Source organism: Sturnira hondurensis, unplaced genomic scaffold, assembly GCF_014824575.4.
Source record: "Sturnira hondurensis isolate 20B ecotype Veracruz unplaced genomic scaffold, ASM1482457v3 Scaffold0000780, whole genome shotgun sequence".
Classification (NCBI taxonomy): Eukaryota; Metazoa; Chordata; class Mammalia; order Chiroptera; family Phyllostomidae; genus Sturnira; species Sturnira hondurensis.
In genome coordinates, this window is record NW_028073411.1 from 12,792,687 (window position 1) to 12,819,376 (window position 26,690).

Sequence of the window (26,690 nt, forward strand, 5' to 3'; positions counted from 1 at the left end):
TTGTTTTCTGTACTCAAATTCACAAAGTAAATGAACAGAGAAGCTCTGGACCTTATAATTTAATTCATATAATGTATTGCCATACATTATTTCAAGCAACTTCATTCATAGCTGTAGATCCTTATCTTTTAAATATTACAAGTAAATATATTACTTAAAAGTTTGCTTTTGTTTCTGTTATTTACATCACAAATTAATACTTTCATTTTTACTGGATAATAGTTTGTATTTTCTGGAAATAGCTACCTTATTTGATATTCATTGCTCATGAGAGATTTTTATTGCTAAAATTGAAGTTCTTTGAAATGTATTTAAAGCAGAGAATTTCAAATGTAATTTGGGAATTGGGTGCTGAGTATGTTCTTGTGGCAAGATGATTTATCTTCTGTATCATTTTCTTGAAGATTGCTCTGTGATAGATTCTGATGTGGATGGACTCACAGACATTACAGTTAGCTCTGTCCACACCAGTGACCTCTCATCCTTTGAAGAAGACACTGAGGAGGAGGTTGTAATGTCTGATAGCATGGAAGAAGGAGAGATTACATCAGATGGTAAAGCATTTTAATTAATACTGCCTATGTAAAGCTTCCCATCCAGCATTATTTGCATATTCAGATGGCTGTCGTGAAAGACAGTGTGGTATATAGTGGCAAAAGCATGGGACTGTGTAGTTGGAAGTTTGTTTCTGAGTCCTAGCTCCAAGGTTTTCTGTCTGAGCAAGCTTGGTAAGTTACTAAACCCCAGCCAGTCTCAGTTCTACGTCTCTTATCTCCGTCCCTAGGATTATCATTCCATATAGATGAGATCATGCATCTGATGGTGTGTGAGTGAGGGTGAGTCCTGTGCACAAACTCCCCTCACTTCTGACATCAGTTGCGAGATTGGGGTTCCCAAGACTACCCTGAGGTTTGATAATTTGTTAAAAATACTCCCAGCGCTCACTGAAATGCTAAACGCTCCGTTAACAGCTCATTACAACTAAGGGGGACTGATTAAAATCAACCAGGGGGAGAAGCGCCTTGGCCAGAGTCCAAGAAGGCTCCATACGGGAAGCTCACAGCCGTCCCTGTGCAGGTGTGGGGAGCGTTTCCTTCCCAGCATGGCCGTTTGACAGTGCGCACGGTCACCGCCACCCAGGGAAGCTCTCCTAACTCTTCGTTTCCAGAGTTTCTCTTTGGGCTCCATCATGGGGTCGCAGTTGACTGCCCGGGCAACTGGTCTCAGTCTCCAGCCCCTCTAGAGGTCAAGCTGATACTCCATGACCCAAAGCTCACACCCTGAATTACACTCTTAGATAATTTGGCTTAACACAAGACCTCTGAGTGAACAAAAGCACTCTGTGGTCAGGCCTGGGATTCCAGAGGCTTGGCGGTGACCTCCCAGAAGCAAGGGCAAAAACTGGACGTCTCTTTACTATACATTTTGTTTTTCAGTTAATCCTTATTGAGTACTCTATCTCAGGCCACGCTAAGTTTTCACTCTTTTCTGTGTACCAATTCCTATAATTCCCACAACCTGGAGAAATAGGTCCAGGTGAAGAAGGAAAGTCATCAAGGGGAGAGGTCTTCTTGTCTAGACTCATGTAGCTAGTGAGCACCAGTAGCGATTTCAAACTCGAGTCTGGACTTCTAACCAACACCATATGCTGCTCTTTCCCACGTGATTTAATTCTTTATGACTTTAAAAAATCAATAAGATTGTGTATTATTTGCTGTTGCCTATAGATAGCATCTCATAAATTTGATACTGGCTTTTAGATAAAATACCTAGAGAGAAAAAAATAGAAGCTTTTAGTACTACAGTTCTACTTCTAGCCTAACTGAAAATCTAATTCTAGATGCTTTTGTGGGTCTTTTCAGGTTTCCCTGGGCAGGGCTAGATTTTATAGGTATAGAATCCAAAAGGTAAGAAGATAGCTGTTTGGAGAGTACCAACTGGTAGGAAATGAACACCTCATTTCAGTTTTCTTGTTGTGTCATAGGGAAGGCAATCTGCCTCCCCAAGGTGGAGAGGTTTTGACATTTACGTGGTGTAGGTCCAGTTATTAATTGTTGCCTCTGCCATAAATAGAGTCACGGGTGGTTGCAAAGATCTCCAGTTTACTCTAAGGTATGCCGTCGAGTGCGTTGGTTCAGTTGGACGGGTAAAGCAGTCATGTCCAGTCCACTGACATACAGATGAGAACTGACTCTTTGTCAAGAGTTCATTTTGTCAAGAAAACAAATAACTACAAGGTTTGATATTTCTTTACTGTCTTCCTGTATGTATAAGAAGCTGATTGTTAAGAAGTAAATTAAGATATGGATTCTGACCTTTTAAAAATGTCTAAATTTCTGAATTTTCACATTGTGACATTTCACCATGTGAACACACTTGAGCTACACTGACACTGCTCTTGGTGCTTGATGGTGATCAAGCATAATGTCGATTTTATTGCTAATTCACATTCCTCTTTCTTTTGACTTTCTTCCAGATGAAGAAAAGAACAAACAAAATAAAACAAAAACTCAAACCTGTGATCCCAGTGAAGGAAAAGCAAAAAGTGGACGGCAAGCTTACGTTCACAAACCATACCTTTACTCAAAGTATTACAGTGATTCTGATGACGAGCTCACTGTAGAACAACGGCGACAGTCGATTGTAAGTCACACTTGATCTGTTGTTATCTTCACACAGTAGATCAGGCTGCCAAACTTGTCTGGCCCAAGGGCAGGGTACTGCTGGTGAGCATACGAAACAGCGACACGTGGCTTCTGCCTTTGGGAACCTTGCCGTTTAACCGAGCAGAGTAGACATAAACGTGTGGCAGAGGCCTTCATGTCGTAGTGAATAATAGTGAAAAACTGGTAACAACCTGCATGTTTCAAGGCGTGGAAAAGTTTTAATCAAATATAAATTGAGTTTATGGTATAAAGCTATGAACTTAATATTGAGAAGGAAGTACAATCCACATACTTACTGGATTTGAAAATACTTCTAATTATAACATGTCACTGGATTAACAACAGCTTTGTAGAGGAAAAACACTGCTTCCTTATTATATGTGCGTATCAGATTTAAGATGACTTAAAATTTCAGAAACAGTAACATGAAAAGTTGTGCATTTCAGAACAAGAAAATACTACATAGAAAAATGATTTGAAAGACATACACTCAATGCTACTAGTGGCTTAACTCTTGAAAATTTTGCTTGTTGGTGGGGGGGGGGGTATGGCTGGGGCACTTAGGGACAGTGAGTTCTGGCCGGAGAGGGGCAGTGGGAGTAACACCTTGACTGGATGCTCTCTGGCTTTAAAATTCAGCCAAAATGAATCTGCATTTTAACTTTTTCATTTAAGAATAATACAAAAATTATGGAAATCTGCTGTGTCCCCCTGGTGCTCATAGACATTTTCACAGCTGTCCTGCATGAGGTGCCCAGTTTCATAAACCAACCACCATTTTTCAGAGCGGTGCCTTCCCCGCTCTGAGCACTGCTGGCCTTCGGAAAGGGTAAAGGAACATTTTTGCATCTGTCTCGTTTGTTCTGGTTATTTCCAAATTATGTAGTGTGTGTGCACTTTGGCAGAGCCTATTATTTTGTAAGAACATTGGAAGGGGAAACTATTTTTCCCCCAGAATGTTTCTGCTTTTGCCTGATAATCATAATAATTATGAGTATTTTGTGGTTTTAGGCTAAAGAAAAAGAAGAGAGGCTTTTAAGAAGGCAAATTAATAGAGAAAAACTTGAAGAAAAACGAAAACAGAAAGCAGAAAAGACAAAGTCATCGAAAGTTAAGAGCCAAGGTATAGAAGATGTTAACTTTAATATTTTATACAATCTTATATAATCCATTAGTTTCCAGAAATGTATATTACTTATGACATTTGATTATAAAATAAAACAATCTAAATTATATTCTAATAAAGCTATTATATGTATATTTTTTAATCCTCACCTGAGGATATGTTTATTGATTTTTAGAGAAAGAGGAAGAGAGAGAGAGAGAAACATCGATGTGAGAGAAAAACATTGATCAGTTGCCTATCATAGGCTCCCCAACCAGGGAGTGAACCCGCAACCTAGGTATGTGCCCTGGCCGGGAATCGAACCAGCAACCTCTTGGTGTACAGGACGACGCTCCAACCAACTGAGCCACCCGGCCAGGGCAAAGCTGTTATATTTTTCAAAAATTATCTATTTTCAGGTGTGGAAGATTTTCTTACTTTTTAATCTGATGTGTGGAGTCACTTTTTAAAAATTATATTGCTGTGTCTAAATTAAACAGTTGTACACGAAACAGTTCATTATTGTCAAATTACTTATTTACTAATTATCACAGTGTTTATTATTGTTGTTACTATGAAACACTACAAGCATTTAAATAAAAGGACAAATCTCCTTCATCTCCAATATTATTCTTATTCCAGCACAATCTGATATTAAAGCCATTTTGCATTTTTATAGTAATTAGAACATCTTAATGAAAAATCAATATTACACTGTTTAGAACTGTTGTGAAATAGTTTATTGATTTTTTTATTTCCTAGGCAAAAATAGTATGGACATAGAAGAACCATCAACAAAGAGTTTGGAACCTAAAGCCCCCAGAATTAAAGAAGTCCTTAAAGAACGGAAAGTTTTAGAAAAAAAAGTAGCCCTAAGCAAAAAAAGAAAAAAAGATTCAAGGTATGTATTTTACCTGGCAACATTCCCATTGTAACATTCTCCCAGTTGCTTTCAGAAGAGAGGCACTGAAAGTTCCAGTAAGAGCCTGGCCTTGAACGTGTGTGTTGTTGCATGCTTGTTAAAGACCTTGTAGTTTCAGTTTTTATATCATAACTCATTGTGCTAATATTTATAATGTTTCATGTATTAATCCTTTTTGATAATGTGATGGAAGCTTTGAATTTTTTCCCCAAAGAAATACACTTGCGTAAACAGTTGTCCCTGGAGTTTGTCAACAGGCTTGTGAGCCCTCTTAAAGGACTCAGGAAGAATCTCCATTCTGAACATGCAGTAACCACTTAGGTGTTCACTTTCCGGTCGTTCCCGGCAATTCTCTCCACCAGTATCCTATGCTTCCCCGCATAAAACAGATATCTAACCCAAATTCTTTTTTAATACTGCATTATAGTTCATCATATAAAAATTAGCTAAAGAGACAGAGTGACTGTGAAGCCGAGTGAGCCATGGGCTACAATTTGCTGTGCCATGAAGATGTGGTCACGCAAATTTATTACAACTTCCAAGACACCCAAATCAACATTTTGCAAAACTGAGATGAGTCAGCTCTCAATTTTTTCATGCCTCATTCCTATTGATCTGGGTAGATAAGGCTTACCCTGTTTACTCAAAAGATAGTAAGATTTTCAAAATGTAATTATATTTTATAAAGTATTCAATTTCAAGCAACAGTTCAGAAACTTTTGTTTCAATTATACTGTCTTATTGCTCCAAGAATAGTCCATGTCACATTTGGGATTGTGTTCCCTATTGACCAAGAATAGGATTTCAATTGAAATATGACAGGTCTTCATTTATGGGTCAAGTGTTTATAGAAAAAGGAAGCTAACCTTTTTTTTAACCTTCCTTAAAATTTCTTACATTTTATTCAAAGTTCATGTTTGACATTTTCCCCCATGTAGGAATGTTGAAGAGAGTTCTAAAAAGAAGCAGCAAGCTGAAGAAGATTCCAAAGAAACCCTCAAAACCAATGAGGTGTGTCCTAATTAATAAGCCCATTCTAAACGGTCTTTTGTTAGATGCAGGCTATTCAGTCCTTTGGAGTAACACTAAGAAATGCAGTTGGGTCCTTTCTAAGTTCAGTAAATATCCCTCACACTCATTATTGACCCCCGGGCTACTATGGTCTGAATTCCTCATTTTGGCAGGTTGATTCATGTGACCATTTATCTAGATAGTAACTACTTTTCTCCTTCCCGTTCCCTCACTCATCCTGTTTCCTATTTGGCAATAACCAAATTGTCCATATTAAGTTAATAAAATCCCTTTTAGTTTATTTCTTTGAGGAATTTAATTTTAAAGTATTTTTTTAAAGATTTTGCTCTGTCCTGGTCCTTATATTAGTAGAAGTATATTAGTCTCTGTGTTAAATCGTAAGGAGGTGCCATGGTAAGCTGACCCAGAGGCATATAGATCTTTCTGAAAACTTCTGCCCATTATTTGCATAAGAATAATTATAGCTAGTAGTCAGTGCATCTCTATGAAAGTATGTTTTGTCAGCATCTACTTATTAACATTAATAATCTATATTCTATGCCATACTATTGGGTAGGGGGAAAAGTTGAGATCCTGTGATCTCTGAGTATCTCCCCTGTGTTGTCTAAGTGTACACATCAATTTTATGTGATGTGATTACTATGAGTTATTGTGTGCATTTGAAGCATACTAAGTATGTCATCCAATAAGCATCCTAAATTCATGAGGTTTTCCTAACAAAAGTTTTGGTGTCTAAAGTATCAGAAACCTTTATTTAAATATAATTTTCCAATTGTCTTCATCATACTTTTGGACTGAAAGGAACATGGGATTATCATTCTTCATTTTATATGTATGCATGACTACTGGGCATTTGTGGGCTTTAACAACTGAGAGTTAAGGAACTAGTCTCTGAAGATGCCTGTGATGTGGTAGGAATAGTACTAGACTTAGACCGAGATCCTCTAAACTTGTCTCCGGGGTGTCAAGTTTTGGGTCATGCTGAGCTTCAGTTTCCTGGTGCCCAGTATGAAGTCAGCAATGCCAACCACAGACTGTGCTTTCAAAGAGTAAGTGAGATATAAAATATGTGACAGCACTCAACATACTAAATGAACCCAGATGTTAAACTTGAATATAAAAATTGTCTTCAGTATGTCTCATATTTTAACCTTTGTTTTCTTACAGCATGGTGAAAAGGAAAAAGTGTCTTCTTCAAAGGATTTGAAACATGTTCATACAAAGAGTGAAGCAAGTAAACCTACCCGGAGACTCTCAGAGTGTTTGCATTCAGCTGATGAAAACAAAAATGAATCCAAACTAGAAAGAGAACATAAAAGGCGAACATCTACCCCTGTTGTGGTGGAAGGAGCACAGGAAGAGACTGACGCACGAGATGGAAAAAAGCAGATGGAACGCTCAGACATGGGCACAGAAGAAAAAGAACCCCAGAAACAGAAGAGCACTCTTAAAAATGAAAAGCATCTAAAGAAAGATGATTCTGAAACCGCGCATGTGAAAAACCTCCCTAAGAAAGAGATGAAATCTTCCAAGGAAAAGGCTGAAAAAGAAAAAAGTGTGTCAGAAGACAAGTTGTCTACAAAACATAAACATAAAGGGGACAGTGTGCATAAAACAGGTGATGAGGCTGAGCTTCATTCTTCTGAGAAAGGGTTAAAAGTAGATGAAAGTGTTCAAAAGCCAAGTCAACAAACTAAGCTTTCTTTGGATGATAAAGCTGAACGAAAAAGTAAACATAGGAATGAAAGGAAGTTATCGATTTTAGGCAGAGATGGAAAGCCAGTTTCTGAATATATTATAAAAACTGATGAGAATATTCGTAAAGAAAACAAAAAAGAGAGACACCTCTCAACCGACAAAATGAAGGCAGAGCACAAATCACGAAGATCAAGTGATTCTAAAATTCAGAAAGATTCCCTGAGTTCCAAGCAACATGGAACCGCATTACAGAGAAGAAGTGAAAGTTATTCAGAGGATAAGTGTGATACAGATTCTACTAATTTAGACACTAATTCAAAACCAGAAGAGGTTTGCCACAAGGAGAAGCGGAGAACAAAGAGCTTGTTAGAAGAGAAACTTGTGTCCAGGTCTAAGTCAAAAAGTCAAGGCAAGCAGTCAAAAGTCACTGAAACAGAATTACAAGAGGGTGTTGCAAAACAGACAACCACTTCGAAACCAGATAAGGAGAAGAACTCAGAAGAAAATGACCCAGATAGACAACGAAAGTCTAAAACTGAGGACAAATCTGAGGAAGCTAGTATTGAACCTGCATTAGAGAGTGTAGCCCCTTCTGCCCACAGTGCCCAAAAGGACTCTGGTCACAGAGCCAAGCTACTGTTAGCAAAGGACAGATGTAAGAGTGAGAAGGAGTCAAGCTCCTCTAGACTGGAGAGGAAATTATCAGATGGGCACAAAAGCAGAAGCTCAAAGCATAGTAATAAGGATGTGAAAAAGAAGGAAGATAACAAATCAGAGGATAAGGATGGTAAAGAAGTTGACAGCAATCATGAAAAGGCCAGAGGAAATGGTTCAGTGACTGAAAAGAAATTAAGCAGAAGGTCATGTGAAAATCGGAAAGGAAGCGCATCCCACGAAATGACCAAAGGAGAAGAGAAATTAGCAGCAAACACTTCAAGCTCTCTCAGTGGTTCCTCCCTTCAGAGACCAAAAAGAGGTGGTGATACCACGTTGACCCCTGAACAAGAGCCAATGGAAACCGATTCTGAACCTGCTGTGGAAAATGTACTGGAAGTTTCGAAAATCCATGAGAGCAGCAGTAATAGTTCTCAGCCAGACACTGACTCTGAAAATGTGGTGAAGCAGAAAACGGCAGGCATGGTTCTAAAGGATGAAGGAAGAACTTCCACCGTAGATGCAAAAACAGCCGCTCCAGCCTGTAAATCAGGGCGTGGAACAGGGGTTGCTGGTAGTTCTGAAAAGCACACTGACCATAAAAGCACCGTGACCAAGAAAGTGCATATCCAAAGTACTGCATCCAAACCAAACCCCAGGGAGAAAACACCAACTCAACAAGGAGCTCAGGAATCGAATGCAGACTCTGAAACTAGTCATAAAATGTTGACTTGTGCTCCATTAGAAAATGAGAAGGCACAAAAGAACTTGAAACACACAAGACCTGATGAAGAGCATGTTGTTCAAGGAAACACTGTTGAACATTCCGCAAATTTAGACCCCTCGCCATCATTAAGTTCGGTGACTGTTGTGCCTCAGAAACAATCTCATGATGCAGATGTGATTCCTGTAGTTAACAGGAGAAATGTTTTAGAAGGTGGCACAGGCAGCACCTGCCTGGGGGACCACTCTGACCTCCCTAACCAAAGTGTGACTGTTAAGGAATCCGAAGTCCCTAAAACAAGTCACAGTAAAGAAGGTGGTGGGATTTCCACAGCAGATAGGCCAGCAAAAACAAGCCTAGCTAGCAAAAAAAACATTCCAGAAGGTTCCCAGGCCACCATACTGCCTAGTAAACAAGGGAAAGGAAGCATGCCTCTTGGTAGCAAGTTAACAGACACAATTATGGGAAATGAGAACGTTAGCAAAGAAGGTGGCGCAGTGGACGTGGCCAGGAAAGAAAGAGACTTAAGTAGAGAACTCACTTCAAAACAGACAGTTAGAACTGCAATAGCAAATGGCCAAAAGGATGGCATCGCTGTTGGCTGCATTGTAGGCATGAGCACCAAGAAAGATGCTAAAACTATTGAACTTGAGCACAGTAGAGGCTCAGGTGAGGTAGTACACTTGTCAATTGATGCTGAAAGAAGAAAGGAAGACAGTGAGGTAGACACCAGTGCTGGAGGGAACCCTGCCTCCTCTGTTTCACGCCAAAGGAACAGAAAAACTGAGAATGTGATAACTGGCAGAGCAGAGAAGACTTCTTTGGCCACTAGTACAGAACGGGAGGACAAAGGCCTTCCCTTGAACTCAGTAAAAGCCGGGGATGCCACAACCACATCTTCAGAAAGAGGAGAGGAGGAGGTGGTGGCGCCTTGCACAAGCATTGAAGCAGATGAAGGCCTCACGGGGGGCTCCAGAAATAATGCTCTCCACACGGGGGCAGAAGCTGGGCAGTGCACCGTGTTTGCCGCAGCTGAGGAAGGTGGGGGTGGGGTCACGGAGGGCCTGGCAGAAAGTGAAACCTTCCTTACCAGCACCAAGGAGGGAGAAAGTGAGGAATGTACCCTGGCTGGATGCGAAGAGCGAGCAACAGACCCAGTGACTGCTCAGGCGGTCACAGTTGAAGATAGTGTCAATAGTGCTGTAACCGAGGAGAAAGATGATGCTGTGACCAGTGCTGGCTCTGAAGGAAAATGTGATGGTTCTTCCAGCAGAGACTCAGAAAGACTCGGGGGGGCTGTTACTTTCACCGGTGAAGGTGAGAGTGACGGAGCTGTAACAAGTGCTGGGACAGAAATGCAAGAGGAGTCATTAAGCAGTGAAGGGGTAGACAGGTTCCAGAGAAATGTGACGAGGATGGGCCCCCAAAAAGAAACCGAGGGGACTGTGACATGTACAGGAGCAGAAAGGGGAAGCGGAAGCTTTGTGATGTGCCCAGTCACTGGTGCAGGGCTGCAGGAGGAGCGTATGGTTACAGGTGCAGCTGTTGTCCTGGTGGAGAATGACATGCCACCAGGAACGAATGGCACCCCGGAAGGAGATGGTTCTGGGAATGACGGTACAGAGGGGGAGAGTGCTGTCACCAGCACTGGGATAACGGAAGACGATGCAGAGGGGCCGGCAAGTTGCACAGGTTTGGAAGAGAGCGGCGAAGGCTTTGCGATAAGTTCTGAGTCCGAAGAAACTGGACAGAGTGCTATGGACAGCACAGTAGCCAAAGAAGTTGCTAACGTACCATTGGTTGCTGCTGGTCCCTGCGATGATGAAGACATTGTCACCAGCACAGGCGCCAAAGAGGAAGAGGATGAAGGTGAGGGTGTTGTGACTAGTACTGGAAGAGGAAATGAAATTGGGCACACTTCAGCCTGCAGAGGGATAGAAGAAGAAAGCGAGGAGGCGCCCATCTGTGAGAGTGCAGAAGGAGGAGACAGTCGCATTGGGACTGCAGCCAGGCACACACCCGCTGCGGCTGGAGCTGCTGCCGGAAATGCACAGGAAAGCAACGTCCACAGTGTGAGTGGTGCCAAAAAGGAAATGAAAGATGTGGAGATCTGCTCCATTGCCAAAGGGATCGTAGAAAGCAGTGTGACCAGTGCAGCTTCGAGGGACGATGGAGCAGCAGCACCAGTGGGTGAGGGTGGCGTGGGGCCCATGACCAGTGCAGCGTCATGTCAGCGCGACAGTCAGCTCCCCAGCAAAGGCAAAGGTGACACCGCTATTTCCACTGGTCTGGTGGGGGGCAGTTGCGAGGAACTGGTAACTGGTGCTGTGCCAGAATATGAAGTCCCTCGCACATCACCGAGTGAAAAAGAAGATGAGGGGGTCATCACCTCTGTGGAAAATGAGGAGTGCGATGGCCTCATGGCCACCACAGCCAGTGACAGTGTTACCCACCAGACTTGTATCACTGGGGGCCAAAATCAAGGCACAGGCTTGGTGATTTCCACCAGTACCACACATGATTACACTTCACAGTTAAGCACCACTAGGGACGTAGGAGGTCATTCTGGTGCTCTGAGAACTGAAGAAAATGTGGAAGGCCCCAGAGTGAACACGGAAGAATTTGAGGCCCCCATGCCCAGTGCATTTTCAGGAGAGGAGAGCCAGCTCACCGTGGTGAGAAATGAAGAGAAAGACGAGTGTGCCATGATCTCCACAAGCATAGGGGAGGAGTGCGAAGTGCCTGTCTCCAGCGCCACGACCACCCTGTGTGCTGGCGGCCAGCAGCCAGTGGCAACAGCTGAAGGAAGAGCCGAGGGCCCCGTCTTGGTCAGCACTGACGACTTCGAGGTGCCTATGCCCAGTGCACCCACAGAAGTGGAAAGTCCTCTGGCCTCAACCAGCAAGGAGGAGAAGGATGAATGTGCTCTCATTTCCACCAGCATAGCGGAGGGGTGTGAGGCCTCCATTTCTGAAGGAGCTGGGGAAGGTGGACACAAGCAGTCTGGCACAGCCGTGGAGGAAAAAGACGGGAGTGCCGTCATCTCCACAAGCTCAGTGGAGGACTGTGAGGGCCCTGTGTCCAGTGCTGCCCCTCGGGAGGAAGTCCATCCTGCCGCCACCCCTGCAGAAGAGATCAGTGACACCACCATGATTTCCACGAGCACCTCTGAAGGACGGGAAGCGGCCATGAGGGGTGCCATTCCCCAGGATGAAGAGCGGCCCACAGTCGCACAGATAGAGGATTTGAGTGACGCTGCCATCATCTCCACCAGCACGACCGAGTGTGTGCTGGCTGTCACTGGCCTGGACAGGCACGAGGAGAACCTGCTGACTGCTAGCAACCCAGAAGGAGGAGACGACCCATCAGCTGCAAAGGTGAGCAAGTGCGAGGTCCCCATGCCCAGCCTGATTGCCGAGAACAACTCTCAGTGTCCCAGGCCACTCACAGAAGGAAAAAAAGTGAGCACCCAGAAAGAGCGCATCAGGGTGCCAGTCAGCGTGCTCTCTGCAGAGGGAGGCCCGCCACTGGAAGAGAAGAGTGTGTCTTTGAGCTCAGCTCAGAGCCTGGATAAAAGCTCTGAGCCAGGGATGGCTGGGGACAGCAGCAAGGCACCTTGTTTGGCAGGGAGGGACTTGGAGAGGAGGGCTGGCTCGCCTGTCAGCCTGAGAAGACCAGAGCAAACGTCCACGGCTGAGGACTCCATCAGTATTCACTCTTTGACAGCAGCAAATACTAGTGCTAAACTAGCTGGTGACATGCCACACGTCAGAGACACTGACACAGAGCAGCCCTCTCTTCCTCCTACCCAGCAGGGGCCTGAGGGTGACTTGAAAACCACCACCGAGTGTATTCATGGCCAAGAATCAGAAATTGCTCCTTCCCGTGCAGTCCTCCCAGCTGCCTGCTGCGTGGCTCTGTCAGCAACAGAGTGTAAGCAGGACTTGACCGTGAAGAGTGATCACAGTGGATCACGACGGACCATCCAGGCGTCGGCTGAGAAAACAGGAGATGGCATGGTGAAATCCTTTCGGAAGGAAGGAGACCTCGAGGTCGTGGTTTCTTCTGAAGAAAATTTGGGTGACATAGGTGAGAATCTCTCTAGTTGAAACTTTAGCACTTTACAGAGATGACTGTGTATAGAGTAAATTTACAACAGCCTTCCAAAACATGGTTTTGGTTCCAAAATGTCACAAAATAACTTGTCAAACTTGAAGGTCAGGCTTCTTCAAAAGATATTCTGTTCAAAGCTTGAGGCCTCAGGCCCACTCCTCATGGACAGGGAGGGAAGAGGCAGGAGATACTGCAAGTTCCTAAACCTCCCTGACCTTCAGGTATCTCAACAGCCCTGTGGAATTAGTAATTTTTTATCACCCCTATTTTAAACCGAGCAAGTAGGTTCACAGAGTGGAAGTATCTGGCATGGTACTCGAGTGCCTTTTAGAAAACATGGCTCTGTTCTAAAAAATGAGTATAATGACACAAAAATAAGCATCATTTCTACTCTCATCTGACACAGATTTGCAGTATGTGTCAATTTAATCCAACTGCTAGTTAATCAAGGGAGCACTTAAAACAGCTGAGTTTATTCAGATAAAATGGGCAGCTCTGGCTTAGATTTTGTTTGAGAGAAGATGTGTTCTAACAGGTTTCAGGGAATGTTGGTCTTACTAGAAATGGTTGATAACTTTCATTGTATAATCTTTGAATGCAGTCATTCAGTATACGGTCCAACTGGGGACACTGCACTAAGTCCGACTGTGCTGGGCCCTGGAGGTGCCCAGGGAAATAGTCCACGCGGGGTGAAGCTGTGAGTTCAGCTGTGTGTTGGAAGTAGGCAGTGACACTGTCATGGGGCACGTGCTTCAAACTGGGTAAAGTACAGGATGCTGTGAGGACCCAGAGGGACCTGGGCTGCACTTGAGAGGGTCGGGGGGTGGCTCCTCCCCCACTCTGGCTGTGTGAATTGCAGCCTCCTGGACTTCCCAGCTGGAACAGGCTCCCATGCCCTCTAATGCAGCCTCAGGAAGCAGAGGCCCGTGTTCCGTCCTGGTCACTACAGGCACTTAAGTAGGAGCCATTAAGAAATGTTTGCAGCGTTGAAATAAGTAACTTGAAAATTTTGCATTGAATTTAGCCTGAGGTAAATCGAATGCTCTGCAAGTTTTATGACTTAATCACCCCTATAGTCTATTACTCCTTCCTCCCCACTCCTACACTGCCTTTTTTTTTTCTTGAAGGAGCAAAAAATAGAAATGCTTTAGCAAGGAAAAGCCTGCGGTCTCTTGGAGAAAGGAAGGATTTTTTTTCAGAGGCTTATATGAGCCACGAGTCACAGAAGCACAGGGGAGAGAAGGAAAGAAAGGTCCAAGACAGGGATAGACTTGAGTCTCCACCAGAGAAAAACTTGATTTTCTTTCATCTGCTTCACAGATTTTTTAACTTTATGTTTGATTTTGCCGTGTCAGCATAAAGTGAGTGAAATGAGTCTTCGTAAGTCACCCTTTTTATCAAGAATATTCCCCAGAGGCCCAGAAGATTTCCCTGCGCACTTGGAAATGAGATGTATCCATGATAACACTTCCTGGGCAGCCACCTAACAGCAGGAAACAGTGCGCCCTCCCCACAAAACGTGAACCGTCCCTGCGGGAATTTCCTGATGAGTTTCTGTTATTTTCTACTGACTATAAAATAAAACAGCCAAGTGGGCATGGCATGCTAGATAAGAACATTTTGTTGCCTTTTGGTACAGATGGTATTTTGCAAGCAGATTCTTACATTGGTTTAATGGTTTTAAATTTCATTAGGCCACGAAGGCTCTCCATTGAATGTTTTGGGAGGATTGGACTTGAAAGCCAACTTGAAAACCGAGGTACGACTGATAATGCAGTTATGCTGAGTTGTAAATGGTGTCCGGTGCCATTTCACCCTGTGTGCATGCGTATGCATTTAAGCAGTGTATACCTCTTGTTTTCCCTGTACTTCAGGCACTTAAGTATTGTTATTGTTACATTGGGGTGGGGGGAGCGCAATGCCTCCGTGATCTCTGTAAGTAATGCCATCATCCGTTCCATGTATTCAAACCAGAAACCCAAGAGTCACTCTCTGTTTCTCCTTGTCACTCCACATTTACTCCATTGCCAGTTCATTGTGTGTGTGTGTGTGTGTATTTTAGAGAGTGGGGAAGGGAAGGGGAAAGAGAAAAAAACATTGATGTGAGAGAGAAATATCAATCGGTTGCTGCCCGTTTGCAGCCCGACCAGTGACTGAGCCCACATTTTAGGCATGTGCCCTGGCTGGGAATCGAACTGCTGACCTTTCACTCTGCAGGATGATGACCAACCAAGTGAGCCACACTGGGCAGGGCTCCATTGTCAATTCTTACAGTTTCCATTTCCAGAGTATAACTTGAGTCTGTCTGTTTCTGCTTCTGCAGTTACTACGCTAGTCTAAGCCAGGGCTTGAATAGTGTCCCTGTCGAACTTCCTCCCTCTCCAGCCCCCTCCAGTCTGGGATTATCAGTATAGCTTTGAGAGCCATCTTGAAAACCATAAATTAGGTCATGTCATTATGCTGCTTAAGTTTTCCAGTGGCTTTCCATCATACTTAGAATAAAAGCTAGTTTATCCTGGCTTGTTGGTATACCTACCTAACTTAGTCCCCCTGCCCCCTTCCCACCTGATCCCGTGGCACCCTGCAGGCCTGCACAGCAGCACAGCGGCCAGCGTGGGCAAATGGTGCAGAGGGGCCTCTCCTCACCGAGCTGGAGCAGAGGACAGGCAGACAGGAGGGCTGGCAACGAGGACATTTGAGTTAGTGTTTGAATTTTGCAATTAGAGCACAAGTGTACTAGTGGCGAAAGAAAGCCTTACAGTCAGAGCAGCGTGTTCTAGACAGAGGGAAGGGCCAGCGGTGCGTCCCGGGCACTGCGGTGGTTTTAGGTCAGCGGTGGTGCGGCGCAAGCCTGGCCAGGGAGTGGTGCTGAGCCGGAAGGGCCTTGTATGTTGCACTGGATTGGAGTTTTAATTTTAAAGCAGTAGGAGAGCAGTCACTGATGGATGGCTTCCATTAAATGGATCAGATTTATTATTGTGGTTTGTTTTTAAAGGTTGACATATATTCATTTTGAAATTGTGCACAGACTTGAAAGTAGGCTTGTATATTGCTACAAGATGCTGGGGTGTTTTCTTTTGAGGGCGGTTTCCCATTCATTTGAGGTTTGTCTTGCCTTCTTGTTATAAAAACCGTAGTTAATTCTTTTTTTATGGTCCTTTGGACTTCTTAGACATTTCCATTAGCGGAAGAAGAGAACAGTCATGAAATTCCAGCACCATCAGAACGTCCACGTGGGAGAAAGCTGACTGGGACAGGTAAGCTCCTTTTAGCAGGTTGTTTACCTTTCGTTGCAGCTTAAAATCAGTAGCTGGTTCATAACAATATGCTGACAGGCTGTAGGAGTTTGCTTCTCACTTTTTAAAATAGGTTAGCGAGAAACTCTACGATTTCATTTTTAACATACACCTTATGTTATGAAGTGTCAATCAGTTTTATATGAGGTGATTCTCTAAATTCGTTAGCTCCAAATCATTGTGGCAAACAGAAAGTTGCTTTGAGCACGCTCCTGCCCCATCCCCAAATGCGTCTTTGCACTTTCCTTCCCTTCTAGGTGCTATTCTCACAGCTCATTTGCAATAGGCAGGTCAGCAGCTGGCGCGCCCACCTCTTTGCAGCCCTGCTCTCGGTCCTTAGACTGTGCCAGAGCTACTCCCAGCTTGCAGTCCCTGCCGGTCTCCTCGGGCCTCAGGGGTCACCGTCCACTGCAGACTTTTTAGGCACGTGCCCAGTGTCAGGAAAGGTTAGGGCAGCGACTCCAACTCCCTAGTCCAGGACCACTTGACACTTAAAATTCAGCAAGGACCACAGAGAACTTTTCTTGTATGGATTATACCTGTTAACATTTACCAAATGAGAAATTAAAACTGAGAAAGTTATAAAATATGCATTGAATATAATTAACTCACTATGACAAATTAACATAAATAACATTGTTTTTCATGAAAAATAGCTAGATGTTCCAAAACAAAATCTAGTAAGACAGGTAACGTTTTACATTTTTGCAAATCTCTAAGTCTAGGTTAAGAGAAAATAGCTGGCTTCTCTTAATATGTTTCTGTAGTCAGTCCATTGCTAGTCCGTTGTCTTGGCTGAAGTATATGAAGAAAATCCAGCATCACACATGTATAGTTGGATTTTTATAACAGTCTTTTCAGATAATTGTGGGGACGTCGTATGGCCCCAGGAACTTCACTGTGTGCTCATGAGTTTAAAAGGCGAACAGCATCTTAGTGCTGTGACTGTGCTTTGGCCCTTGCATACCCGTAATGGGAGGTCTTAGGAACTCCCGAGAGGGCCTAGACCACACTTTGAGAACCACAGGGCTAGGGAAATGGAAATGCGAAGAATCGTGACATTAGAGAAGTTTTCCAGGGTTGTACTCTAGTCATTACCGTACATTTCCTTCTGCTTTGCAGATTGACCAGGAAAAAAGTGATAGGAACTGTAGTGTGTGTGATCAAATATAAGCTAATTGTTTTTTGTCTTTTACAACATTGAAATGCCTGTGCAAGTCAGATGGAAGAGTCAGGGTGATTTGGTTGCAAGTACTAAAACTCTATAAATGTTTGCTTAAATTTGTTAGTTCGTTATCTTAGTTCAGATTGGGGAAATTCCATAGATTGAATGGCTTAAACAATAAATATTTACTTCTCACAGTGGTAGAGCTGGGAAGTCTGAATTTATGGGGTCAGCCTAGTCAGGTTCCGAGTGAAGACTCTCTTCCTGGTTATGTCCTCATCTGACCTTCCTTGGTGTGGGGGTCAGGAACTCACACAAAAGAGTATCTCGTATCTCCTCTTTTTTTTTAAAAGATTTTTTAATTCATCTTTTTTTAGAGGGGGAAGGGAAGGAGAGAGGAGAGAAACATCAGTGTATGGTTGCCTCTCGAGCATTCCCTGCTGGGAACTGACCTGCAACCCAGGCATGTGCCCTGACTGGGAATCGAACCGTGATTCCTTGGTTCTCAGGCCCGCTCTCAGTCCACTGAGCTACACCAGCCAGCGTATCTCCTTTTTTTATGAGGACCCTAATCCTATCACAGGAACCCTGCGTGCCCTTAGGACCTCATCTAAATCTGATCACCTCTCAGCACTCAGCTCCGAATAGTGTCACACTGGGGACTAGGTCTTACACGTACATTTCAGGCACACACGCGTCCAGTCCGTAGCATCCACAAACCTGAAAGTAAAGGCAAAGCACGATTTAAGAGCATGATGGTCTCCCCACAGACACATTAAGAAGGCCCAATCTCTTCTCCTTTGGCCCCCAGCAGGAGTAGCTGCTTTCTCATTTATGCTCTCTGGAAAAATATCCTTGTCCTACCATTCGTGGCCAAAATCCTAAGATTTACTCCAATTCAGCTTAGGTAGCTATGTGCACCCTAAACGAAGTGCTGTTGCCGTCTCTGAAACCACAGTGTGCCCTAGACCACAACCGGGGCTGGGGAAGTGCTAGGAAAGAAGCTGTAACATCATCTGTAGTTAGAGAGAGGGGAAGGCTGGGGGGAAGAGAGGGAGAAAAACATCTGTTGATCAGACCCCTCTCACATGCCCCAACTAGGGACCGGGCCACAACCCAGGCATGTGCCCCGACTGGGAATCGAACCAGCTGTCCTTTGCTTTATGGGAGGACCACCTGAGCCACACTGGTTAGGACATGAAATCATAATACAGTGTCTGTGCTGTAATTTTTTTCTTTGTTTTTACTCAGCCTTATATTGTGGGCTTCTTTCATTGTCAGTATATACAGATTGACTTCATCTGAATAGTAATCTGTAACGCATTTTCCTATTTGTAGATCTTAGCAATCTCCAATTTTTATAGTTTTTACTATTGTCAATAAAGCTGCAGTGAACTTCCACACTCATGTAAGTATGTGTTTCCCCCAAGTATTTTCATAAAAGTGAACTGGGAGGTCAAAGAATATATAAGTTTTGAATTTTGATAAACACTTATCTCTTCCCCCTTTTTGGAGCCAAATACTGAAGTGTGAGTTGGTGTGCTGTAGGTGGAAAAGGCCAAGAGAAAGGCAGCTCCTAAGGTGTACTGTGTGTGAATCCTTCCCGAGGCCTGCCTGGGGCGGTCAGGGCAGGGACCTTCCCAGGCAGCTTCACAGTATGTGACCTGGAGAAGCTTGCAGGCATGTCGTCAGGCAAGCCTAGAAGACCACCCCCAGGCTGGTGAGCCCCTCAGGCCGACTGTGGAAACCCTGACCCTGACAGAGGAATCCAAAACACAGAGAGGGGCGTTAGTTAGAATTTGTATGTGTGAATTACGGAACACACAATTCACATTCCACTTGTTATGGTCCCAAAGGTACCATCGTGGAGGTTCTGAAGTCCGGTGTTCCCACAGTTATAGTTCAGATTACTGTGTTGTACTGTTCAGCAGGAGATCTACTTATGTAAAAGGAAGTTGTTTAGAAGAAAAATGTGCATTCTGTCGCTGCTGAGTAGAAACAGTAGAGTTTGTACTTCAGGTTTCCGTAGAGTATAAATAGATCTTTGCTGTTTGAGGGGCTGGGAGCTGACTTTTCATTTCATGGCATTATTATAAATGGACCAGTGTTACCCTGTGGCTTAACACTGAGTGAAGGTCTTCCACCTTTCCTCTGAGCTTCCGGTCATGAGCATGGCAGGCACTGGAGTGACCAAGGGACCACTGCCATTACAGTAGAGGGGCGAGCTGCGGACATTTCTGTGGTTCTTCTCTCAGGGTGACAGATGTGGATTGTAGAAGACGATTCGTCAGAGTTTTATAATTCCCTTAGCAGTATAGTCCCACCTCGGTGCCCCAAACATCTCCAAATCTGTTTCCCTGCAGCTCAGTTTCCTCATTTCTCCTTTTTGTTTTGAACAGCTGAACTGCAGAGAGAGCCTTTGGTGTTGAACGAATCACTGAGGGTAAGTCGCTGCAATGGCAGGGTTTCCTTGTCATCCTTGGGTTGTCTTGGTTTAGTGGGTTGAGAGTGGCCATAGAGGGGACGTCCTGAGGGGGCTTGTCTGCGTGTTTCTGAAGGAGACAGGTGGCCCTAGATGACAGGCCGTACACATGAGTTCAGCACACTGACCAGGGTCTTGACTTGTCCTTTTCTACAGTCAGCTGTAACATACCACTGATGTCATGAAATATGTATAGTTGTTTCCCCACCACCCACCCCCAGAAAAGTCACTCCGCATTCAGCAGCATGGAATCTAGGCCAGCGTCATGAAATGACACCAAGGACATAGGAGAAGGCCCACGGGGCTCAGACTAGAAGGCTCTCCCCAGGTGTGAGTACTAATGAAACCCTTCAGAGAACTGAACTTCCTGCTCGGATGACTATAAGGGCACTGCAGGTCAGCTTGTAACATGAATTGATCACTGTACTGCAGGCAAAACAGGCTTTGTTTTGAGAACTGACATTAAATTTATGTTTTTGGAAGGCTTTTCTGAAGATACCAAACTGTAATGGCCATGTATACATATCTTTTTCACCTGTGGCTCTCACAGTCCCTTTTGTACTTAAAACTTGTTTTTTCCTTGTTGTGTTTCTGAAGGCATTTTGGGAGGCCTGATCCCATACCAGGAGCGAACAGTTTGAAAACGCTTGCAAACTGCAGACAGGCACATCCTGTCCTGAGCTCCTAGAGGACTTAGTACCAGACAGCTGGCATCAGGGGCCCTCCTCACCCTGTTGAAACAGTCTGTTTTGTAGCTGGGAGCTCACTCACAGTCTGCTGAGTAGGAAGGAAGGAAAGCCGCTTGTCTGGTTCAGGTTTACCCTGTAGAGCCATCGAGGCGATTGTGGGCCCCGAGAGTATGCCCCGTCCTACCTCAGAGCTTCCCTGAATCCAAGTCCCCACTTAGCGTTGCCATCTTTTCTAAATAGGCATGGAATTCTGTAGCTAGGATTTCAAACATTGTAGGATATCCTGAGACCTCCCCTTTTTTGTAAAAAAAAAAAAGAAACAAAAACATCTCGCTGAGTAGCTCAGTTGATTAGAGCATCATCCTGATACACCAAGGTTTCAGGTTCAATCCTCAGTCAGGGCACATACAAGAATGAAGCAATAAATGCATAAATAAGGGGAACAACAAATCAGTCCATCTCTCTGTCTATAAATAAATAAAATAAATAAATAAAACAAGAAGTACAGTTGACAAGATTTACCAAAGGGAAATCTTAGGGCAGAATGACAGAATCCTTTAGCACTTTTAAATAAAGGAAAAAGAAGATCGTGGGGGATCATTGGATGGGAAAAGAATGCATAGAATTCAGAAGTATTTTCTTGTATTATTCTTTTGCCATACCATTTTAAAGGAGAGTAAACATAGTAGATGATAATTTATTAAATGGAAACTTCTTCGAAAGGAAGATGGCTCTCTGCTCTTGAACTTCGTGGTGAAATTAAAAAGAACATGCATTCCAGCCCCTTTCATCATCCCACAAACAGCCAGTCACGTTAATTACCTTTGTTTTCTCCTTTCTGCTCTCAAGACTTCTCAGATTATCCATTAACAACATCTTTTGCTTATGTTTAGGTCAAAAACTCAGGCTCAAGAACAAATGAAGAAATCCACAGCAAATGTCATAACAAAGAAGGTAAGTTAATGGGTTTCAGAGTAGTGATTTTCATAGTAATTATAATTGCCTTTTGTTAAGTGCCTCCTGTGTGCCTGGCCCCGTGCTGATTACCGTACTTCTCAGATTTTCTCTCATTTATTAATGCGATCTAGTAAGGTGAGTGCAAAGAGCATCGCGTCAGTAGTTGAGGACAGTGAGGTGTGAGAGGCCCAGTGGCTAGTCAAGGCCATGCAGCTTATACGTGGTGCCTTGCCTTAAACACTAGAATTTTGCCAGTCACCTCACAGTGGACTCAGTCCATTGCAAGTGCAGAGGGTATAGTCCCTGAGGTTTGTACTGTCAGAGAAGTTCTGTGCTGAGTACCGGACGCCATTACCCTCTGACGGGCGGTCTCAGGTGGGCCCAGCGCAGGAGTGCCACGTCCCAGGCTTAGGTCTCACCCCCCAACACCCGTGAGGACTGCCAGCTGAGAGGGATTATCCCGTGAGAGGGATGATTCTCTTCTCAGACAGACCATAGGGTGTTCTTCTTCCTACTGATTTTGTTAATTCTCTATCCCAAGGATGGGGAAAGAGGTGGCAATCCCCTATGCAGTTATTTTTATGTATTATACTATATTTCAAACCACAGTAAAGCGGCAATAATTGTAAATCCTTGTACTCATCCCCTAGTTTTGTCGTATCCTGAAACTAGTACATTGGCTTCAAACCCTGTTTAGAAACGTTACAGATACAGTCGATCCGAACTAGACCATCCCGATCCCCGTCTCCTTCTGTCTGCCCCACGGGGAGCCAGCACTCTGCACTCGCTGTTTGTGCCCACGCACAACGTCCAGCCTCTGGTGCCCGTTCTAGGAAGAGGGTGCCGTGCTGTGGAATCTGTCTCCTCCGCATTTGCTCATTCAGCATTATGTCCTGAAAGATTGTCACGTTGGTGGCTGTCTAGTTACTTTTTTCTTTCACTCTTTAGTAGTCCACATGTGAATAGAGCAGTTACTATTGTCTGCTTCTTTAGGTTTTTTGGCACTTCTCCCAATTATGTAGAGTGTTCCTGCGTGGGATCCTGCCCCTGTTTCCCAGGGCCTGTGTAGTGAGTGCACCTGTCATTCCAGGTGCGCCAGTGCTGGGTCAGTAGGCACCTCTCCCGCTTGACTGAATGTGCTAGATTGTCGCCAGGTGGTTTCCCAGTGGTCACTCCACACCTCTCCTGCAGCTGGCATTGTCAGGTGGTTCGGGGTGTTCGCTAACCTGATGAGTATGACGTGATACCTCCTGGTTTCTTTGGACACTCCTGCACGCTATGCTGCTGCACGGGCCAGGTGTCGAGCCCAGGGATCCTGCTCCCTCCCTGAGCCCTGCTCACTCACCTCTGGAAATGGAAACCGTGGGGTTTTCCTGTCATAGTTGTCGTGAGGAGCCATCACCGTCATCTGTGCAGTGTTCTACCCTTCTTCCCTTCCCCCTGCCACACACCCCTAAAATAAGTGTTGGAATTAATGAATGGTTAAGGTGGGTTTTCTTTTTCATGTTTATTACTCAGGCATGTCCAGTGGTAGCAAAGATGACACAGAAGACATAAGAGGTCACAGCGTTGAAACAAATTCTAAAGAGGTGGGTTTTCATAATTTAGAATTACAGATTTCATGTTTCATGCACAGTGATTTCACCTGTGCATAAAGGGGCAACTTCTTGGTGTATGTGAAAAACACAGTGAAGTGGTCAGGGTTCTCCCTGTCACTTCTATCCGTGTGTGCTCTGTAACATCCAGGTGACTGACAGCTCCCAGGGTCACTGGACGTGTCCACGTGGTGCCCTCAGGCGTGCTTTGCATTTGCATTTCCATCGGCCCTTTCGTGGGCACTCAGAGAGAAACACTACCAGGTAGCTCAGGACATGCTGTCGGTTATAAGGCATAGCCTGACTTCAGAGATGGTAAAATAAGAACTACTTTTTTCAATGTAATTTATTACTGTTGAAATACAGTATATAACCAGAAACAGATTTGACTATTTTGTATGGATTTATGTTAGAATTAAAAAAAGACTCAAGCTTAGTCTAATTCAAATCTAGATGCCAAAAGTGTTATTTTAGACTTTTAAAAAGTATATAAAAACATATTCCAAAGGCGAGAAGCTAATGTGTCCATTTCAGTGGACGGGATGCAAATTGAAGTCCCTCTAACAGAGTCATTCTTAATTCCAGGTGGAAGAAAAAGAACGGCACACACCTAAAAGAAAAAGAAAGAAGCATTACCCCTCTTCAGAAGATGAACTGGGTATTTAGAGTATATACCTTCCTGTTTCGACAGCTTTGAAAATCGGACTGTTTTCACCTGCGGAATAGTGGGCTGACAACAGAAAATGTAGAGCCGGTGTCGAACTCATCTTCACGGGGGGGCCACATCAGCCTTGTGGTTGCCTTCAAAGGGCCGAGTGTGATTTTAGGACTGTATAAATGTANAAAGAAGCATTACCCCTCTTCAGAAGATGAACTGGGTATTTAGAGTATATACCTTCCTGTTTCGACAGCTTTGAAAATCGGACTGTTTTCACCTGCGGAATAGTGGGCTGACAACAGAAAATGTAGAGCCGGTGTCGAACTCATCTTCACGGGGGGCCACGTCAGCCTTGTGGTTGCCTTCAAAGGGCCGAGTGTGATTTTAGGACTGTATAAATGTAACTACTCTAACTGTTAAGGAGTTGAAATTACAACTCCTTAACAACCGTGAGGCTGATATGGCCCCCAGTAAAAATGAGTTTGACACCCCTGCTCTAGAGGGTAGTGCAATGGACCCTTGATCAGCAAGAGGGTTGGGGCCCTGGCCACCTGCAAAGTTGAAAATCTGAGTGTAACATAAGTGAGCTCTCCACATGCACGGCTTCCCAGCTGAGGGTAGAAAATACAGCTGACCCTTGAGGCATGTGGGTTTGAACTGCATGGCTCCATGTAGATTGCAGACTTTAAAAGTCAGGCCTGCGTTGTTCAAGGGTGAACTGCAATTGTTTACTTCCCAGCTCTCGAGTTTGTTTGTTTCCAGCCTCCCTTGAGGCCCGCAGGGTTGTTTCTGGACTTGATCTAGAAACTATGTTGTTTCCTGGAACACACAAGACCCGGGCTCCCTCTGTTAACCGGGCCTGGAATCATAAACAGATGCCCTGCAGAGCTCGGGAAGCACTATGGCGAAGGTGCATAGTGGCCCTTCTGGGCCTCGTACTGTCTGACTTTCTCCTGGTCTGTAACAGTCCCATTCAGTAGAACTCACTGCAGTGATGGAGGGTGTTCCAGTCTGTATTTGTTTTGTCCAGGATAACAGCCACGTGAGACTGTTGAGCATTTGAGTGGGGTCAGTACACATGAAAGGCTGAATCTTTAACTCTGTTCCATTTCAATTAACGTAAATTTCAGTAGGCCCACGCAGCTAGTGGCTGCGGTAATGGACAGTGCAGAGACTTTTGTGCTTTAATATCTGACACCTGTACAAACTCAGCACTTGTTAAATAACATGTGAGAAAGAATGGGTAAGTACTTACATGATGAGGAACATAACTATTTCATAGTTACTGAATTCATACTATGGCTATTATCCATGGTACTATATACATGTTGATAGTAACTATGTGTTAGGTATTATTACCACTTAAAAAAAAAGAAAATAAAATTTGGAGAGATTCGCAGCCAAGCCCATGATCTTCATCATCAATTTGTACCTCTTCAGGGGTGTCAAATTCATTTGCACCGGGGTCCACATCAGCCTCACAGTCGCCTTCAAGGGGCTGGATGTAATTTATAGGACTGCATAAATGTAACTGCTCCTTAACAGTTACTTGAGAGCTCGGCGCTGCTGCCGGGTGGAAACACGGTGCTGGGCCGGATAAAACCCGGTGGAGGGACGGATTCGGCCCATGGGCCTTGATCTGTGTCTTAGGTACCTGTGTAGGAAGTTCAGATATCCGTGGGCACTCTGCCCACCCTCAGCCTTTTCCATAGAATGGCTGTGTTCTGGTGTCACAAGCATTTGTGGGTTTTTATATTATTATTTATTAACTTTTGGCTTGGCCAAAGCCGAGGCCTCTCTGTGTTCAGTCCTCAAACCACGTGGTGTTAAAAGTACATTTAGAATCAGCAGCTTCACTGCACCAGGAGCTTAAGAAAGAAGTCTCAGGCTGTCCTAAAATAGAACTACGCATTCCGTTTCCATTTAGCTTTGTATTCCTCTGTGCTTCTGTCCAAACTGATTTATAGATGATAATTCAGATGTCCTGGATTCCAAAGTAGAACCAGCACAGAAGCAACGTTCTGAAACTGAGCCACAAGACACAAAGGTATTTTTCCACATAATTCATTTTAAATTTTTGGAGTAACCTGATTCTGTCACTGTGAATACTTACATATTTTTTCATTCTTTTATCGCTTTTACTTTATATATGTCAAATGTTAATCTCTGTATTGATTGTAAAAGGTGTATTTTTGGCTCAATAATAACACATTGCGCTTCATTTTATTTTGATTTTTTTACAGAAGAAATTACATTTAACATATTTGTTGTAAGATAGAAACTAATAGAAATCCAGGGACAATTTTTTCTTTTTTTCTTTTTATCTTTTTAAAATTTATTGTGGCATTGGTTAATAATATTATATAGGTTTTAAGTATAGATTTCTATATAACTTTATACTATATGATTATTTCCTACCACAGTTTTAGATATAGTCCGGGCTTCGAGTTTGTCCGTGTTGTTGACCTCATTAGGTTTTTAGGTGCTTTCCTCCCAAGTGTGATGTGCTTTGTTACGATACACACACACCAAATCAGTGAGATGCAGGAGCGCATGGTAATTTAAATTTTAGTGTTCTGCCTTCTCTCTACCTTACTCCCTCCCCTAAAACATATGCTGTGCAAGAACAGGCATTACCCACTACCTTTTTTCCCATGGTCTGTTTCCATCTTGGGGCTTCCGTTTCTTGTTTCTGTCCCGCCTCCTCTGATTCTAGGCCCAGCTTTCTCCATCCGCTGGCTGGTACCACCTCCGGGCTACTCTTCCATTTCTGAGACTCAGTACTCTTCAGTGTCTGTTCCAAACTTGCTCCATCTCCTTGTTCTCTCTCTTTCCATAATTTATTTTTTCCACCTTGTTCCAAAAGGAGTTAAATCAACCTGTAAAAATATACGCAGCTGACTTCCAGGCACTGAAACCAGTTCAGAGTCCCTT

At 43.9% G+C, this 26,690-nt stretch overlaps 1 protein-coding gene across 4 annotated transcripts in view; it reads left to right on the forward strand.

The window, feature by feature from the left end:
• Positions 1-26,690, forward strand: part of BOD1L1 (biorientation of chromosomes in cell division 1 like 1) — a 51,796-nt gene that overhangs the window by 11,483 nt on the left and 13,623 nt on the right. For 2 of the 4 annotated variants that reach the window (XM_037045751.1, XM_037045740.1), the window contains exons 5-17: positions 405-554; positions 2,477-2,643; positions 3,678-3,789; positions 4,534-4,672; positions 5,632-5,704; positions 6,893-12,890; positions 14,609-14,673; positions 16,087-16,171; positions 19,775-19,818; positions 21,440-21,500; positions 23,022-23,092; positions 23,684-23,756; positions 25,724-25,803. In XM_037045751.1, coding sequence (XP_036901646.1) covers positions 405-554; positions 2,477-2,643; positions 3,678-3,789; positions 4,534-4,672; positions 5,632-5,704; positions 6,893-12,890; positions 14,609-14,673; positions 16,087-16,171; positions 19,775-19,818; positions 21,440-21,500; positions 23,022-23,092; positions 23,684-23,756; positions 25,724-25,803 — 7,118 coding nt within the window. The remainder of the gene's footprint in view (positions 1-404; positions 555-2,476; positions 2,644-3,677; positions 3,790-4,533; positions 4,673-5,631; positions 5,705-6,892; positions 12,891-14,608; positions 14,674-16,086; positions 16,172-19,774; positions 19,819-21,439; positions 21,501-23,021; positions 23,093-23,683; positions 23,757-25,723; positions 25,804-26,690) is intronic. The other 2 variants (XM_037045761.1, XM_037045771.1) reach the window with 2 other exon arrangements.